The 19,729-nt window shown below is 41.0% G+C and overlaps 1 protein-coding gene across 4 annotated transcripts in view; it reads right to left on the bottom strand.

The window, feature by feature from the left end:
- ddr1 (discoidin domain receptor tyrosine kinase 1) overlaps positions 1–19,729 on the bottom strand; it is a 41,724-nt gene that overhangs the window by 5,600 nt on the left and 16,395 nt on the right. For 2 of the 4 annotated variants that reach the window (XM_065957848.1, XM_020649098.3), the window contains 12 exons: positions 17,647–17,749; positions 14,378–14,453; positions 13,845–13,997; positions 12,840–12,987; positions 11,574–11,676; positions 10,590–10,776; positions 7,860–8,109; positions 6,350–6,502; positions 5,739–5,798; positions 4,489–4,655; positions 3,358–3,565; positions 1,738–1,860 (listed from right to left, as the gene is read on the bottom strand). In XM_065957848.1, the coding sequence (XP_065813920.1) occupies positions 1,738–1,860; positions 3,358–3,565; positions 4,489–4,655; positions 5,739–5,798; positions 6,350–6,502; positions 7,860–8,109; positions 10,590–10,776; positions 11,574–11,676; positions 12,840–12,987; positions 13,845–13,997; positions 14,378–14,453; positions 17,647–17,749 (1,731 nt within the window). The remainder of the gene's footprint in view (positions 1–1,737; positions 1,861–3,357; positions 3,566–4,488; positions 4,656–5,738; positions 5,799–6,349; positions 6,503–7,859; positions 8,110–10,589; positions 10,777–11,573; positions 11,677–12,839; positions 12,988–13,844; positions 13,998–14,377; positions 14,454–17,646; positions 17,750–19,729) is intronic. The other 2 variants (XM_065957850.1, XM_065957849.1) reach the window with 2 other exon arrangements.

Genomic DNA, 19,729 nt, shown 5'->3' with positions numbered 1-19,729 from the left:
TAGCTTTGTTACAATCATAATAACTGAGATAAGAAACTTTTCGGCTCTGCTTCAGTGCACTCACCACCACAGCCCATGACGTGAATACTGAATTTTAATGTTACTATTCAGATTTATGCGGTTTAGAAAAATATGCAACACATACCCACACACCAGGCATGTGCTGAACCCTTACCATAAGTTGAAATGTTCTAATTTGTTTTGTTTTTTTTAAAGACGCTAAGATGGTCTACAGCTATGCATGCAGCTCTTTAAGCACCTTAAAAAAAACAGGGAATCATAAAAGTAGGGAAACATCCTCTTGGACCCATGAATGATTTTATAGATGTTGTGCGAGCAAATGTCACTGAATAATTGAAATCTTTTACATGATGGTGGTATATGACAAGTATTATTGCAGTGTTGACCACATACTGTAAATAATAGTTGAAGCTTTGTTTTCAAAAGTGGGGCCAATACACAAGTGCCTTAAAACTGTGTTGCTTCGAATGACCAGCAGGGGTGACTTCACTGATATCAAAAAATAAGTCCAGTAGTATGGGCACAGATGGGAAAATGACCAAACTTCTCATTTGCTCTATTGCCTCAGCAAACATTTTCCAAAAGATTTGCCTCTCCATTGTTAGTTTGGAGTCTTCTTCAAAACAGAACTACATTCATTGTGTCACTACCACTTCACCCTGTCAACACAGATATAGACATAAATGCTTGTTCACAGTTGTTATAACTTCTGGGTCCAAAAACAAAGACAAGGAGACAACTTTGAGGTGTCAAAGCTGTGGTTCATACACTAATGGGTGAAGTTATGGTGGCTACATCCACTTCTAAATAGAAAGTCTATGGTCTTGTTAAAAGTTTAAACTTGATAAAACATGGACATTGTCTCAGTGATGTCATCCATGGGTGTCTGAAGAAGCGTTACGAAGCCCATGTAACAGTCACCATATTGGAAACTGACTCCAACTACTTCCAACTAATCGAAATCAGGCAAAGAGGTAGCGTTTAGGCGGGGCTGATTGAATACCTTGTTTGCTGAAACATGCCTGTCTAGCTCATCATTTAACTGGCATATTCCAAACAATGAAAACAACACAAACACAGTTTGTGAAGTTTTGTGAAGTGAAGCCTAGCCTCCTGGCTAACAGCTATAATGCACCTTCCTGTCAGTCAAATCAGCCAAACCACTAATTATGCCTAATTATGCAAAACTCTTAGCCTTAACATAAACAAAACAGTGAAGTATAAAACAAATCACCCCTGGTACAGATTATAGCTATGGTGACCATAACTGTGTTTTTTTTACCAAGCTGTAAACATGTTTGTATCTGTTAAAACTGGCGATTTTACATGGAAATGTCTTGGTTATTGGAGTAGGCCTCTAGTGGACACTTGAGAAACTGCAGTTTTTTGTAGATTGGCTTCTTTTTTTCAACACTGGGGGTTGTTACAATGGACCAACACACACATTTTCTATCAACAGAACCATGCTGCAAGTATGACAACACAGAAGTTTAAATGTACAATTCCCCGAATACCAAACAATCCCTTCAAACAAAGTATGTTGAGTAGTGAGTGACAAATTATGCAAGTAATAAGGTGGATGATTGTGTTAGACACATGCAAAATAGATTAATCATATAACTGCTCTTCTAATTACCAAACCCTTGACAGAAAGGTAGTAAACAAGAGAGGTGGGGTCCTCTCCTGACTGTGCAGGCTCAGTCTAAGGTTGCTTACCCTGAGGCACATTGAGGCTCTTTTCCTGAGCCTGAGAGGTGCTGGGGACTACCAGGGATCTTGCACCTTTTCTGTGATCTGACATGAGCAGGTCATATGCTGGGTTGTTTTTTAACAGCAAGACTGGCACACATAAACACACACAAACACGCACACACAGGACGAGGCGGGATAAACAAAGGAGTAATGGTTTGGATCATACAAAGGTTGCACAAGACACAAAAAAACATACAAAGAAAAAACACATCAACAACCATTAGCATGTTAGCAAATCCATTATGATACATGGAAGGAGAAGGGTTGCAATGACACATGGCGAACAAAAGAGCAAAGCAAGAACAGGCATAGTTACACACAACCAAACATAACAAAAACCAGTGGATAAAATAATGTTTCTGTTACACATGTTATTTCAAACTCACAGGCGCCTTGTAAAAAACGACATGCAGCCCCTCCTGTTGTGTAATGCAAGTGAAGGAATGCTTTTACTTTCTTTACTGCTTTTTTTCTCTTCCCTCTTCTCTCTTCTCTCTTTCTTCTCTTTTCTTAGAACAATAGCTCTTTTGTGCCCCCTCTGTGCCGTGCATCTTTTTTTGTGGCAGTCTTCCTTGCGGGATGCTTAGTTTGATTTACTTTTGTTTGGTGTGGTGAAATATATCATTACACCACAGTTTGCTTGATACGCATGCCACATTTTTCTCCTGCGGCTGGCTTATTGGTACTAATAACAAATGGAGGTTGCAAAATCATGAACACAGACATGAAGCCATCCATACAAACCACATACATGTTTGTAGAAAATACAATTCTTTACATGTGGAATGTCTCATTGTTTTTCATTATCCATTCTCTCCATGCCACTTGTGTGTGGCTGACTATGCATCAATCTCTGCCAACATGTATTTAACATGTGGTATGTTGTCACGCTATAAAGGACTATGAAGATGTCTAATAAACAACGTCTCATCACAAAGCTTACATGCACTGGACACCATAGATCATGGAGCTTTGAGGTTCATCACTAAATTTAAAGCCCTCATCAATCCAGTATGTCCATGTTGGATGGTCGTCTTTGTCCAAACGTAACCTTGAAAACACTGGCCTTCTCATATTTTAAAGTCTATCCTGGGTTTGCTTCCTTTATACTGTCTAACCTACATCAGTAAGAAAATTATGGGGACTTACAATCTCAAAAGTCCCAACACCTATTCTTACTGTCTGTTCCAAAGGTCAGAACTGAAGTGTGAATTAAGGTGTTTAAGTTTGCTGCTCCCTTTACTTGGAGCACATTACAAAAAGATCTGTACTTCATGAACTAGGTCCAGGATGCTTTTAAAGTTAATCACTTGGAGGCAGGCACATCTGGCTGTATATGTTCTACCTAAGATATTTTTGATTGCTGTTTTACGTGTTTATTTCATGTCTTTTAATGTATTCATGTATTTAACACTATGTTTGTTTGGATGACTTCTCAATGTTTGTCAGAAACTTTGTTAACAGTGCTGCTGCATGTCTCCACCAGGAAACTCTCGGCAAAAAGACATACAGTATTTTATCTGAATGAGTTTTCTCCTGGTTAAACAAAGTTTAAAAAAGAAGAACTGGGCTTGTATAACTTACCTGTGCTGTCTCTCTGATCCCTTGGCCGTAGCAGAGCGCTTGGTTCTTGGTACTCTCCTTCTCCCTCTCTGTCATGGTCGCGGTCATCAGGGAATGTGTGGATGCGTTGGTAGCGGCTCGAGTAGCTGTGTGTGTTGTTGATGACAACGTTATCTGACGGGACTGACAGGTGAACCCGCAGCTCATCACTGGAAAGACTTCCCTGAGCCTGGAAGGGCAGAGAATGAATTTAGGTTATACAAACTCAGTTGCCAGTTTTCTGGGTACAACTGGGTAAAACCCATGCAGTATAATATAATATGTCTAGTTTTAGAGAAGAATGTATTCAACTTATATAACTAGTCTGATATATTTCTATCATTGATGGTAAGTAATTTGTATATAAGGACCTACAGCTTTTAATATATCATAACACAATTTAAAGGAGACACAAACTACCACTGAAATCTTTTTTTTTTCAACATGATTCATGAAGGTAAGCGTAATTAGAGGATTTCTGTATTAGACTACATTTGTGCTAACTAGGAAAACCTCATAAGCTGGCATCTGAGTTTAAATTCATCAGTGATTTAAATCCCTTTAGCAGATGGGGATCGATCAGTGAAAATACCCACTAATCTTTGAACCATTAGAAGTTAATGTAAAAGGATTCCCATAAAACATCCAGATGGAGATTGAGAGCTAAGCTGCCAAAAACTGGCAGGAGTTATCTCTGCCTGCAATCAATCATTTTAACTTGGTTAAAAGGACAAGTCAGTCCAATAAATCTTTTTCTCACTCTGTGTTATGTATATTGTAGGAAGTAATAAACCCTCTAAACAGAAAATCTATAGGTTCTCTAGAGAGACCACTGTTTTGGCGAAAGCAACAAGTTTTTTTTTTAATGAACCTAATCTTTAATGCTCGAGAGGAGTTACAGAAACCTCTGCGATAGATGTTAGAAGTAAATAATAAAGCTAAAACTAGATACCACAAGGGGCGAAAACAAAAGATGTGAACTGACTCTTAAAGGCTGCTAAACATTTACTTGAGAAACCTGCAGGTAAAGTTAATTTACAGCCAAACTGCACATAAAAAAGACGGCCTAAAAATTAAACAAAGTCATTGCATGTGACCTTCATCTTGACTCACTTTGCCCAGTATCTTTTTCCAGTACTGCCTCCACAGAATGACAGCAATCACAGCCAACAGCAGAAGAATGATGCCCACCAGGCAGCCAATCAATATAGCTGTATTACTGCTGTCATCCTTGGCTACGGGAAGTCCTGCCCTCGGAGTCTGTGCAGCAAATTCTGGATCTAGAGAAGGAAATTTGATGTTAGTATTAATACATTTGATTGTACATGTGAAACCTGCTGTTATTTATGAGTTTGGTGTTATGTGGGTGGATTCCTTTTTGTGTATGTGTGCAACCACAGGCTGACATGATCACTGTTCAGTCTGAGAGCTTTGGCTCTTTCAGCACAGTCACGCACTCGCTGTGGGGTCACGCACACCAGCAACGCTTCAGCAGGCTTATGAACCCATCTGATGGGGATTGTCTGTTTGAGTATGTATCCAATATGCCCACTCATACCACAGGGCTTCTCAGAGCCCGCTGTTATGTGAACACAATGCGAACACTGTTATCTTCTCGGAAGCTTTGTAGTCAACTATTTATCCAAATTACAGATATTTTGACTCCTTTGAAGATTAAATGCAGCATGTTATTTGTCTGAGGGATAAAACCATGTTAGGTTTCCTCTGAATAGTTTGGTGTAAATTTCACTCATAAACAAACTCTTCACAAACACTTTTACAGTGATGGTTTGGAACAAATAACTCAGTTGAAGAGATCAGAAACAGACACACATACCACACATACATGATGCTTTTATGTGCATGTATGCCCTCACACAGGAAAACCAAAGATTTACACAAGGCACTGTTAGAACAGAGAACACCCCCTTTCTCTCGGTTCAACACCATGCACGTAATAAATAAACCCAAACAAAGCCGTCCAACCGCAGCCAGTAACAAGGACAAAGCAGCAAACACGCCACAATAAAACATTTCCATCTTTTTAAAAGGCCTGTTATTGTCTAACAGTGTACAACAGAGACCCTGAAAATACCATGCAGCTAGTGAGACCGCAGGAAGAGAGTTGTTATTGTACATATATATAATGCACTACATCTCAGTTAGTGTTTTCCATACAGCTGTATATCTTAGAACCCAGGGGACAGAGTACAGTGCCAAAGCCTGCCCCTGTAATCCCTCCTTCATTACACTTTATTCTCAGCAGAGGGACAGTTTTAAGATACTGGAGGAGGGCCAGAGCAGATGTGACTAGCTCCTGTCCCTTGGTTCATCCTCCCTTCCTCTTTTTTTTGCTCTCTCACCTGACAGCGTCCAGTTACCAGTGGTGTCCGTCATGAAAAGGTTGGTGGTGGTGGGGGGTTCTGGAGGAGCGAGGGATGGACAAAGAGGGAATGTGTGAGAAGAGAAGTGGTGAAGAAGACTCCGAAGAGGGTGATGAGAGGAAATCATGGACAGCCGTTAATCCATATTTATGAAAATCCCATAGAGTTCACACCAAGAATTCCTCATTTTAGGTAGATCTTTCCTGCTTTATGTACAATTAAATCCATAAGATAAACATTCAGTGTCGACTTTACATCAAGGAAAAGTTGGTGTAACGCCAAAGGATTTCAGAGCTTGTGATAAATAGGACTGCTTCACAGATATGGGCCTCCTTTGGCACCGCCTGCCTTTGGCTATGCTTTAGACACACGGCTTAGACACACTGCCGACATGCTCACACTCATCACAACTTGAGAGAAGAGTCGGAAGGGCTGAAGGAGAGATCAGGGGAATAAGAAGAGAGAGCAGGGGGAGATGTAGATGAAGCAGTATGGTAGGTGATGAGAGTGAAAACTTAGAAAGGATGTTTGATGGAAAGAAAGATGGTGAAGACAGGAAGACACGGGGCTGTGTAGTGAAGAGGACTCACCAGATGGGTCGGCGGTGGTGTTGGAGGAACTGCGACCTGATGTGGTAGAGGAGGCGGTGTGGTTGAGAAGAGAAGAAGAAGAAGTGGTGGTCGGAATCTTTGGGAGATTAGGAGGAAATGAACCCTTTTCTGTTGCATCTTCCTCAAACGGCTCTGGATCGAAAGAGGAAGAGAAAATGTGATCAAAATGGATCATGTTTGATATGTTTAGGGGGTTTCTATATGGCAGCTCACACCGTCAGCTTGTCCTTCGCTGTTGGGAAACAGTGGGTTGTGGTCACAGCTGGTTGTGTTTCCAGAGAAACAATATTCTTCCCTAGCGATTATGTTAATAACGTTGTTTTTGACTGGGAATTCATCCATTCCTTGTTGACTAATCTGAATGATTGTGTAATGACAAATGGTTACTGTTAAGTGGCCAACTAACCTTTGCTCTTAAGGTTTAAACTTGCAAAATGAGCTGATTTTTTTACTTATGTAAAGCTCGTCAACCAGGTGCAGATGTTGCAAAAATACAAACAACCACGTTCTGTTACCAGAGTACCAAATGAAAGTCAGATCGGCTCATATTAAATCATTTGGCAGCCAATGACAGGACCCTTAAAGCAGGACGGAATCTGGCCGGAGTCCAGCAGCAACCACAAAATGCCAGACCGCTCAACACAAGACAAAACAAACATTTCAGCCTCCAGAGTCTGATGAGATTATCGAGCACTTCACTGATTCTTATCACGCCACACCTGATAAGAGTATTTGAGTCAAGGGGACAGTTTAATTAGTCAAAGCAATCTCAGGTGGAGAGCAGCAGAGGGGTCCCACATCTGACTTTCTATCAGATAGGCAACCCATCTTCGAGAAAGATATTGAAAGCCCCTGTCTTTTTGATGCATGGGTGGTTAATTGAAAAAAGTGTGGACTGACTCTGATGCTGGTCAACTTCTAGAATTAGAATAAAAAGACTATTAATAACAACTGATGCAACATCTACATTCACAGTAGGTCTGCTTATTTCTAAAATGCTTAGTTTAACTTTTCTGCTTCTTTCCCTTGTTGTGTTTTCTTCACAAACTGCATTTTGGGCACAAAAGCATTATTTTTCTGCTGAATCCCCTCCAGAGATGGCAAATGGTCCTCGACTGTAAAAAATGCTGATACCTTCAACCAATTAACAGCACACAGCCAGGGCAAAAACTTAATTCTGATGATGTCACAGTTAGGGAACAAAACAAGCTCATTAGATTTAACGTCTCTTAATTCATTACTTTTAGCATTTAAAGAGTACTGATCAGACTTCCACCCACAGTACAGAAGTCTTTTTCAGGTATTTCTTCTCCTGTCACTGCTGTCTAATGTATCTATTGTTTTGACTAAGCCAAATCTCTCCTGGACGGTGCCAGACTTAGTTGCTACTGTAAGACATGTCTGGCGCAAGTGCAAAGCCACAATGGAAGAAAAACTGCCTGTTAGAGTGGGAGAAAAAATTACATACAACTTTAACACTTCTTCCTACCAGAGAGGAAGGATATCTCGCTGATGAGCAGCCATTGGTCAGCAAAGAAGAATTTGCAGCGCAGGATCTGAGCCGGCCGGGCCCCCAGCGGGAGGGAGATGGGTCGTGAGGAGGGGTCCTTAAGGTCCTCGAGGGGCACAGGCAGAGTGAGGGCAGGAGAAGACCAAGGCTGGAGGATGTTAGGTTTAAAAAGACACTCGACCTTGCTGAAGACTCGCACACCTTGGGTATGGCGGTTGTTACTGTGCACCTAGATGAATGAGGAAAACGTATAAGAAGACAAAGGAACAGAAAGAGGGCAGTTGAAGAGATATTGGACAATCCTTTAACTACCCACACCTCTAAATTAGCTTGAAAGTTGGGCCATTTATTATTCATGGAGATGCTGGAGGTTCAATTAAAACAAAGCAATTAATGAGACATTCTCATCCTGTTCAACCCGAAATTGCTTTGGCTCAAGTTAAAGCTGAGTAGGACTAAAAATGTAGAAAATTAGAACAAAGAAGAGAAAAAAAGGATGAAACATGTATGACAGAAAACTGAAGAAGGTGAGCAGATTATATAGCTTTCCCAACTTTACAAGCAAGGAAAGGCCAAAGAGGAGGGTATCCATAAAAGCTGAGCTAATATACAAGACGTCATTGTTGCTGGATGGAGGAACAAAATGTGTATGGAGGAAGATGGAGGGCTTTTAAATGAGAGAGACAGAGGTCAAATCTATACTGTAGATGTGAGAGATAGAAAATTAAAGAGGAGAGGGTGGGGGAGAAGGGGTAGTGTTAGAGCTGTTCTTACAGGTCAGCTATTAACCTCACACTTACTGCGAGGCCAGCCGCTCTAATCTAATCCATATGTTAATAAAAGACACACATGAGGCGCAGGGAGAACAGCTGCACCAGATGCTAGGTTGACGTGTAATGGATTAGATCTTCAAGGGGACAAAATGAGGAGAGGGGTTGTGTACTGTATCTTTGTGAAAGTGGTGGGGGGTCTAATAAGTCAGCAGAACCAAGGTCATTTAGCACTCATTTAGGGATTAATGCTCCAATGACATGCATAAAGCTTGGTTTGAGACAATAACATTGCATTCATTATGTGACTTGTTTTCTCATAAATCTAACCTACACTACGAGCTCCCTATGACTTCTTTTGCACCGTCTTCAGTGTGCGCTTGCAAAGAAATGTTGAACATGATTTCCAAAATCTAATCAGACGATTATCTCCAGTCTTTAAAAGAGGAAGTTTAGGTTATGAACGACAAAAAAGTCAAAGGGCACATTTCCCTTTGGGGAGTGATTAGGTGTAGGTTAAGGAACTACAGAGTCAAGTCAAGCCAAAATTAGGTTTAGGTTGCCGCTCTTTATTTGTTTGACCTGTGTCTGACATATCCGCTCCGCCAGGCTAACATAACAGCATATGTCAGCTGAGGTTAGTGTGGGAAAACCTCTTGGGAAAAGACAGGAAACACAGGATAAATCTAGGAAAAACACGAGGGTTACCGCTGGGAAAACTTTTAAAGGTAACTGATAAACACTAGAATAATCATGAATATGTGAGGGGAAAGAGGGCAAAGGGAATATGCTGAAAGCTTGGATCTCAGTCAAAACCAAAACCTCAACTTACGTATCAGTTTATAACAGTGACTGGGGATTCAGGCTGTTAAATATGCACATGTATAGGGTGAATCCCACCCAAACCGACATTCCTCCCCACGTCCAAAGAGACAACACAGTTATAACTCAAACTGGCTTGCTTCATATTCTCATCCACTCTTGTTGCTCCACAAACTAACCCCAAAAGCCACACAGACGCACAAACAGACTGTGATGAAACTCAGTGGCACCCAGAAGGCGTGCTCAAATGCACTGTCCCATGATAAACAATGGCACATTAAAACTAATTAAATGGCAGCGGAGCTATTCCAGTCAAAATGCTTGTTTCTGGAGAACAAAGTCATTGTTGTTTAAAAGAAGCAAACACAACCCTACTGTTAAGAGTTTCTTTTAGAGGTCGGGCAACATCAAATGAAAAAAAACAAAAGCCGGCCTAATGTCTAGACATTATCACAATGACATCCTTGTCTTGTACTAATGGGATAATCAATTACCTAAATCAATGAATTTATTAATAAACTGTTCTTCGTCTGCACACTTGTCTTCACATACAAAAAAGCTAATTCACCCTTCCTCCTTTTTTTTTTTAAACTAACTATGTATACTGATGTTTTAAACCAGTGTGTTGAACCTTTTCATACACAGACAGAAAAAAAATGGAAGAGAGGGACATGACTTTTAACCACTGCCCTTGGCCAGAATCAGATCAGGGACACTGCATTTATAATTAACCACTCAGCCACAAAGACATTTCTCTTAAATTACAGTTCACCTGCATGACCCTCTGACACATTAACACAATAAAGACACTTTACAGCCACCTAATAACAAATGAGATTCAATAAGAAACTGAATGTGTAAAACTTGATCTTGTGTCGACTTTTTATAATCTATGGCTTGCAATGCCTCATTATTCACATCAAAGCATAGTTTACACAGATGGTCTCCCTGCAGACACTGACCAGGAACTGCAGCTTTTAGCCCTGATGACAGCTCTGATTTACAGGCTGCCCCGTGCTGTCTGAGATACCAGCAGGATAACAATGTCCTGCGTAACCCTCTCATATTCTGCTTCACACAACAACACTATTTTACAAGCCAAACTTTCTCTGCCAACCTGCATTTTGTGGAAGACACGCGGTTTCTCAAAGTGGAACTCGATATCCACGCTGCCTTGCCCGAGGGCTTCCCGGCTCCAGCCCAGGTAGTCATACCCAGGCCACACCCTCAGCTCCTTGGTTTGAATGAAGTCGTCTCCTCCCAGGACGCCATCACAGAGCTGACCCAGGCCTCCAAACTGCATCCTGTACACAAACACACACAACAGGGTTTTTACATGTAGCTCTGTGCAGAAATAATGATGAATGCTATGGGCTGTAAGTCACTTTCTATTTATGAACACTTGTACTGCAGGGATGCATCAAAAAGCTTATAGATACACGTGCAAAAATGCTAGTACATATATTCTCACACCCAGTTACACCCATACATCGGTTTTCCTATTCCTCTCTCTCCCACAGAAACGCACAACTGAACTGAAAAAAAGCAACTCAACATGGTTTCCAAACCCTTACCAAGGACCTCATTCTCTCACACACATCTGCTACAATACGTCTGGATTACATCAAAAGTGTTAGCTCAACCACTAGCAAAACATTTCAGCCCCATTAACCACACAGCACATGTAAGTGTGGACCTTTTGCAACCCTCCCAATTCCTCCGTTGCTCCCTGCCAAAACATTATAGTCAGGAAACATGCCTCAAATCCCTTAGCAACTTAAAGAAAACAATGTCATTCCCTTTTGATTAGGTGGACACCAGAATACATTTTCAACAAAGGTTTTGGCTTATACCACACTTCAGTGCAAACAGATGTGACCAGCACTGCAGAGAATCTTTGGTATTCCACTGATTGAGCCCCTCACATTGTTGACCGTCATTCTTGTGAATCTTTATTTTGATTTTATTGAACAAAACAGTTACAATTTAGAGGTGAGGTTGTTTCAAATTGGACAACTCAGAGGATTAGACGTGAATGCTTACTCAAACATTGAAATGAAAAAGTTAAACGCAAACAAAAAGAGTGTCTTTTATATCTTACCCTTGCTCAGTGCTTCCATCATAAGTGGAGTCATTTAGATAGATAGGCATGCCAGACAGGTGCATGACGTGACCCACTGGAGCTGTGTAATCTTTCAACCCATCTGTGAGACATAAGAATGAAAAAACAAATTTGTATCATTCATGCTATTGTTGATATAGAAAATGCACTTTACAATTTAAAATTAAAGAGAAAGATGCACAAGCTGCTTTTTATAATTGTTTTAATATTTGTCATTGTGCGAAGCCACAGGTACAGGGAGCCAACATTTTATAATAATCACTGCTGAAAAACGGTTACAGATGGGTTTTTTTAAATAGTAAAACAAACAAAGAGGTCTGCAGCTCAGGCCTGCTGAACCCAGGCCACAATTAGCTAGTGAAACTCAAGACCCTCTGCTCCAATATACAGCTAATCAGTCCACTCCCCGAGAACAGAGGTGACGTCAGCAACACAGACCACAGCCCGCTTCTACCCATAATATACAACGCTTCACATAGTTCATTAATACTCTGTTTGCACATGTCTGTCTATGTGTGCTATTATGCACTTAGATATTTAAAGGGGCTGGGGTTCAAATATAAGCCCAGGACAGACACTGAGCCGCCATATCTGATGAAGATGATATAAGTCGATGAATATGCAAACATCTTGACATTTTCAAGATTCTCTATAATCCCTCACTTGTGTATGAACTGAGCACCACTGCATCACCATCCACGTCACATCATATTTTACAGAGATGCTCTCCCAGAGGACACAAACTGGGAACTGTAGCTTTTAGCTTCAGTGACAGCTCTGATTTACAGGCAGCATGATGCTGTCTGAGGGAGGTGGATGGGGAAAGGAGAGGAGGTGAGCCGGTCGTAAATTCCCCGTCAGCCTTGTGCTCCAGGAAACATGGAGACCAACACATTTCATCTCTAGTGTGGTTTCTTTTATTTGAGTGAACCCCACTAAGGCTATAAATTTGATGCAACGCCTTGAATTAATGCATGGGGATGTATTGCGAAAAACGCTCACTCGTAATCATTACCATCCTACAAATTCCCTCCTGTCCCTCTGGCGCCAAAGGAGTAAATCTAGGATAAAAGATAAGCGAGTCACAATCACCTTATAGAATGTGATGTGATTTATCAAGGTCTGGAGGGCATGCCTCAGAATGAACTAACTGAATGAATATCTAAGTCTAAAGAAATAAAAGCGCATTTTATCTGTTTATCCTCTGGTCTCTGTATGTGTTCCTCTTCTTCACAAAATGCTTACCGTTCCAAACACAACCATAGAGCTCAACCCGAAGGCACACACTCATAACCCGGTCAGCCAGGGGGAAAAAGCGCACCATGCGTGCCACAATCGGAGGGCCCAGGTCTTTCAGCACAACATCATAGGTGTTCTCATTCCCTGACACCACCTGAGGGGAAAAAAATACACATTTTCAATCAGACAGAACATTGCTCGTCTCCCCTGTAACCTGCAGGATTGAATGGATTTGGCCTTAAGGCTCAGACTTATTATTCAGCATGCATCTTTAAATTATATTTATCTAAGAGAGTTCAATGAACACAAAGGAGTAAAGATTGACAGATAACAGAGTCTGGGGTGCAGTCTTTGTCAGGAAAGCCTTTGCTGGAAAATTTGCATTGCCTTTCAATTTTTTTTTTTATATTTGTTGCATGGCCTTGTTAATTTGTCTGTTGGGGGATGAATAAATGTTTCTCTTATGTTCTGAAATAATATATTGAAAACCAAAAACAAACCATGTGATTCTTTCTCTACAACATTGGTAGTTGGGATTCTAACTTGCCATGCAATCATGTAGGAGGGTTACAAAACACAGTGCACTAAAGAAAATGTTGGACACTGACCAAGCATAAAGACCTGCTTCTCTGTGCACAAGGTAAGACATTATTGCATGGTGTTGACAAGTCAAACAGTGAGGGCTGCTTTTGCCTGAACAGAAACTTTTCTAGATAAAGTTGAGCTGGCACATTGCTTAACTCCTCTACTTCCAAAATAATAATAAATAAATCAAATCCAGATTAATAATTCAGCAATCTGTATTTAACGGCCATTTATATTAAAAACAGCCACAGAATATAAACCTGTTTTCTATCAAAATTGGAAACATCAGCCTCAACTGTATTCCTTGTGAAAATGACATAAAGGTGTTTTAATGACATTCACACTGTCACTTTCCTTCATTGGCATACACATGAAACACACTAACAAACCTCTGCAATACACTACAAACAATTACATGCTGCTTACTTCCTGGCTCCACCGGTCCTTCCAGGTCATCCATTTCACTCCGTCTCGGGAATAACGGAGCCGATAATTGCGGGCGAACTCCTGACCGTGCCCATCAGCATGACGACCCTGGGTACCAACCAGAGCCAGGAAGTGGAGTTTATGCAGGTCAACCTGTAGGAGACGAAAAACACATGATTAGGAAATGTATACACGGATTTCTGAGATATATGATTTAACATGAATTTAAAGTTTTAAGTGGACATTTTGGGAAATTTGCTTCATCTCTTTTAAAATCTATAGTCAGCAGTTATTTGCTTAGCTTAGCAAGAATTACAAATTTAGTGAAAAGGAGCCTGGCAAACATTCCCAAATAAATTTGTGTTTTATACATTTCATTTGATTTCTTATGTGTACATTTCTTAACCTAAACTGTCTGAATATTATATCCGATAAAAAATAATAAAACAGTATTTTACAATTAAATGTTATGCTTAAGAATTTATCCAAGCATACATTCGAATCATGCAAATCAATCAAATTAAACTGAGTACCTGGAGATATTCTGATCCACTGGGGAAAACCGCTCCTGCAGGACACCATGCTCCATCTCCCTCTCCAGTGCTCAACCTGAGGGACAGAGTCATATAAATACAAATGAGAAAAAGAAAACTACCCCAAATATCAGAAATACTCACCCAAACATACATCAAAACTTACAGTACAACGCAGTTACAACTGAGAATTCGATATGAACAAGCCGACCTCCTCTACCTCCACATAGATTGGATTGTGCAGCAGCAAAAGACTTGCATATAATAGAGCAATGTTGTCAAAAAAGAAATAAAAAACTGTGTGACAAAAAGTTGGCTTAGGTGAAGGTATACTGCAGGCAATAGAGAGAATAGCTGCAGAATGATGGAAAATGTAGAGAAATGTAGAAGAGGAGAAGAGATGAAAGGAGCATCAAAGGATTGAAAATATCTAGCTCTTCCTTATTTTTCAAACCTCACACCAAGATTTATGAATAACATGAGTACAAATCTTTACTCACAGCACCTCAGGCCTTCAATGACCACACACATACACTGTAACAACGATTTTTTTCCCCCACCAGTGTGACCTTCCTTAATCCAGTCTGGGAAGAAAAACCCAAACTACCACTGCTTACAGACCATGTAAAGACTTGGTTATGTGTTTTGTGACTTCACATCAACCCTTATGAAGAACTTTTGGAAGAAACGCCAAGCCACAGCCGCGCTCTGACCGCTGTGGGGTTTCCTCCCGAAATGAAAGCTGCTGCTGCTTTGACCACCAAAACAAATCACTATATCAACTTGATCACAGTGGCAATGGCGCTGGTGCTACAGACTACAGTCGATCCCACTTTCTCCCTTGGTGGGTGAGATCATGCAGCCAGAAGACCACAAGACGATATCAACACATTAGTGCTCCACAGAGTGTCTTGTTATGGAGGAGGGTGGAGGGAGACGAGGATGAATAGGCCGTGTGGCCGGGCAGAATTCAGCACAATGTGCTTCAGCCAACAGGAGTTGGCTAATATTCATGTCACTGGTCTGCCAAGTACCTTTCTTTTTTTCTTCTCTTAATACCAGCCAAAAATTCACTCACATACCCTTGTTCTTCATTACCTTGTTCCTTCTATTTCTTCTCCACTGGCTCACATAGATACACAAATATTTCACAGTCTCAAAGCAATCAGAGCCATGAAAACAGCATCCATCATTCCCTCCCTTCCCTTACACCTTCCCCTCAGACCTTGATTTTAAATTAATATATCCAGCTTTCAGTGCACCATCACAATGATCCACCTTTTACTTGTATTTCTTTTTGTCCAATGCTTTCTCTTTTTGTCTGGCCATGTCTCCCTGATGTCTCTTTAAAAAAAAGAGCCAGGGCCAATAATCATTTCCACATGGTTAGAAATTCTGCCAAGAGACCCAGCCCTGCACACCAAGGGACACACACACACTTACACGCATACACACCTGCAAAAGCTCTTACTATAGCATGTTGCAGGCCTGGCTTGTTTCCAATGAATCTGACCATGCTGTCAGACATACAGATAAGGTGGTTATACTGTATGATTACTAAGGCGGTTGACAAAGACACACTATCATCTTCTATCATAATCTAACATACAGGTGACAAATTACTTTGGTGTGGTGCCGAGGGACTGAAGAAAGACAGACAGGCACATGAGACAACTGTGACATGCGCATGTATTCTTGTGTTGTTGTTCCAGCAGAACTGCAGTTACTTTACTGGATCTTTACTCAAATAGAAGCTCTGAAGTTAAAGTTAATTGTAATAGTAATGTTTTGAATACTCGTCACATAAAAAGCTGCCCATATCTCTAATATTTTTAGCAATCCGTATACAGTCAGGTACTAATCAAATACAGCCAAATACACACTTATCCAGCAGTTTTCAAAGTTATCTCCTTGTAAGAAGCTTTCTCAGAAGTTGACCCAAAGTCAAAAAGTTTTATCTGGGGTTTGACATATTTTGGTCCAAAAACCTATATCAAACTTATCATTTCACAAGCAATATTTACCAACTTTAATAATGACTTTTTGGAATATGCAATATACTTGTACAATTATTCCAGGCCTGTCCCGTCTCCCTGCATCTTAGTATTGCATTTAAAAATCAGGAAGCATAGCTGGAAACTTGCTGCAGTTTTGTAATCAATCACAGTTGACAAGTCTTATCATCGAGTAAATGTCAATGGTGTCTTGTACATTGCATAGTGATGATGTTAGATTGTGAAATTATTTGAAATGTCTGCATTGCCACTTTTCAAACTGTGTCCTTTGAATTAAAAGTTTCATGTTAATTGTGAGAAAAGTTGTGTTTTCATTTAGCTTTAGTGATTTCAGTTAACTCATTGTTTAACGGGTTGACCATGTGCCGGGGTGCCAGCTATGTGATGGTTGTCAGTGATAAACAAAAAGCATTGCAGATCAATGTGCATAAAAGGCTTGTAAATTGGAAAGCAATAAACCAATTAATGCTCATGCAGTGACATGAGTCCAGTTAGTCCAGTCCTGGTTATTCAGTCAGTCATCTCCATCTCTGTTCAGCAGCCGCTACAATACCATACAGCGCCGATCCAGGAGAATCTCCACAGATTTATAATCCCGTTTATTTGAGCAGACACTAGTTCAACAAACGTGGACTTTAACCACAGGGGAAAACAACTCAACCGCACCGGCATGACAACGCACCATCTCTACTGTGGTGCGCCGCCATCTTCACTCCTGGCGTCTTTCATTGAAGGAAAGCTGAATGAATGGAGTTCCGTGTCTGGGACATGCGTGTGTGAGAAGCGACCCAATTTCAGCCCACTGTTTGGACTGGGTGCAGGTGCAACAGAACATTTATCTGATGACAACCAAAAGAGCTGCTTGTTGGTGAACTCATGTAGCAAAATGTAGCCAGAGGTGCTACAACAACTCACAAAAGTGTAGGTTTGAGGTGATCTTGGGATAAAGATACAAGCAGTCAGAAAAAAAAACACTCTTAAACAATTCAAATGCCATGTTATATATATTTTAATGGTTTACAAGAGAGTGTCTTGGGAGTTTTTCTTGTTTTTCTATAATGCTTGTTGTGATCAGAGTCAGTGAAAACTGTTCTCCCGCCTGGTGTTAAGTAACCTTTAAGTAGAATTACAGCTTTTTCAGACTGCAACCACCCACCCTAACTTTGATTACAGGAAATGTATCGAGATGACTGTGTTTTGAGTAATGTCATTTTAGCACTTTTAGTGCTGAATACACACTCACACATTTCCTACCTTCCATGTTTGGCCTCAGTAGAGTCGGACCAGGCGCTGGAGGCTGTGATGTCAGAGTCTGGGATGGTGCCATCCTCCATTCCCAGGGCGTAACGACACTGAGCTTTAGAGGAAAGTTTGAGAAGGAGAAAGAGACGTGAGCAAAATTCTCATCCGTTCAAGCACATGTCCAGAGGAAACCTAATATTTCCATTAGACTGTCAGCAGCCAACATTGGTCATGGAGAATAATATTGTTATGTCATCTCTGGGAAAACTTCCGGACTTCACGCTTCATATCCCACACAGAGGGGAGGGAGAGGGAACACCAACCTCTACAATAAATTCTTCCTGTCGGTCATTATTCAAACCTCTCTGTGGGGTCTGGACTAATGAGTCCATGTAAAATGTACTGGTGGGGTTTGCATCACGTGTACCTTCAAGTCTCCTTTTTGTCTGGTGCAAAGTGACTGCATAAAAGATAGTCATTAAAATGCATCTGCCACCCTGTGAGATGGTGTGACCTGTCTTCTGTATGACTACACCTTTCCTGTTTCTTTTTTTCACTTTTGTCTTTCCTGTTCACTCTCCATCACACACAAAGCAACCTCCTTGGGGCTCTAATGATCCAGCACAGTCCCTGTTCCAGTTACCACTGCTCTTGGATTTGCAGGAACAGAACAAAAGAGTAGAAAGACATGAAGGGCAAATGAAAGAACACAGACAGGTCTCAGATATCTACTCTGAATGCGCTCCAGCAGCAGCATTATCAAATGATCCAGATAGAGAGGTCCCAGGCAAGGATTACCCAATGACCCAGCTATCCGCTCTGAAGTAAGCCATGAGGAAGAGTTGTGGAGGTGGAGGCGATGGGGGAGGCTGAGAGAGGGTGTGGGTAGCGATAAAGTGGAAAGGGGCACTGACAGTGATATGGAGGGGAGGCCGAGGGTGACAGAGAGAGGCGGGGGTGGGGTTGGCGTCTGATTTGGTTTTCTGTCATTGAGTCAGCGGACAGGAATGTTGGGCTGGATGACAGACCCTAAAAACCCTGAGGGGTGCAGCGGATAGACACACACACACACACACACAGTTCATACACACCCTGGGGACAGACAGGTGCCCATTTCATTACATCATCATCATCATCATCACACACTGGCAGTCAACACCCCGTCATCTGCAATCTTCTCATTTCTGTCTCTGACCTCCTCCGTGTCCTCTGCTTTCACCTTCTCTTTTTGTCGTTTACAAAAACACTTTAGACCACAAGTTCAAACTTTCCAGCTTGATACGGCTCAACAAAACAAAATGGGTGGATCTTGAACAATTTTGCTTCAGGATTTATGCAGATCAATGCAGACCCTATTAGTTGATAAATTAATACATTGTTCAATGACTTCACAAAAAGGAATGTTCTGGTAGACTGGGGCCTTTATTGCTTCATGCTTTAATTAAAGCTGAAGCTGAGGAACTATAGCTTCCTTACATAGTCGAAAAACAGGCAAACTAAGTTAATTTGCACCTCTGCCTGTAGATGTGAGTGTTAATGGATGTCTGTCTGTTTCAACCCGCCAATTGACCTGTAATCTGTCCAAAGTGAGGGCGTAATGTACCATTAATCTGTATCAATATCAAGTAAACACTTTGATTCAAAGGTTGATCCAAAGGCAACTGGACTTGGTTGAAGATGTCTCACCCTTGCTTCGAAAAAGCTTCTTCACTTCTAACAGAATTAAAGAAGTCTTTGGAGGAGAGGTGAAAAGTCTTCAAGATCTTCAACCAAGTCCAGTTGCCTTTGGATCAAGCTTGAATCACCATGACCTGGATGACTGAGAACCTACACAGAAACTTGGATCCACGTCTCCAGCTTATGGTATTTCTAAATGTTTGAAATTCCTAAAGGCATGTCTTTGTCACTATTTACATTCTGTTCCAGTTGTATTAATATGAGCCAGCTACATCTCATATCATTTGGACACAACTGAATCCTGAAACTTTTTATTGAAAATCGATTTTCCATTTATGCTAATGACACTTGTCATCAACTCCATGTCCATGGTGCCTCTTGTCCAATGTCACCCGCGATATGTTTCGGCCCCCCACAA

This window comes from Labrus bergylta, chromosome 8 (genome assembly GCF_963930695.1).
Source record: "Labrus bergylta chromosome 8, fLabBer1.1, whole genome shotgun sequence".
NCBI lineage: Eukaryota > Metazoa > Chordata > Actinopteri > Labriformes > Labridae > Labrus > Labrus bergylta.
The sequence above is the reverse complement of the archived record's forward strand: the minus strand, read 5'-3'. Positions and strand labels throughout refer to the sequence as shown.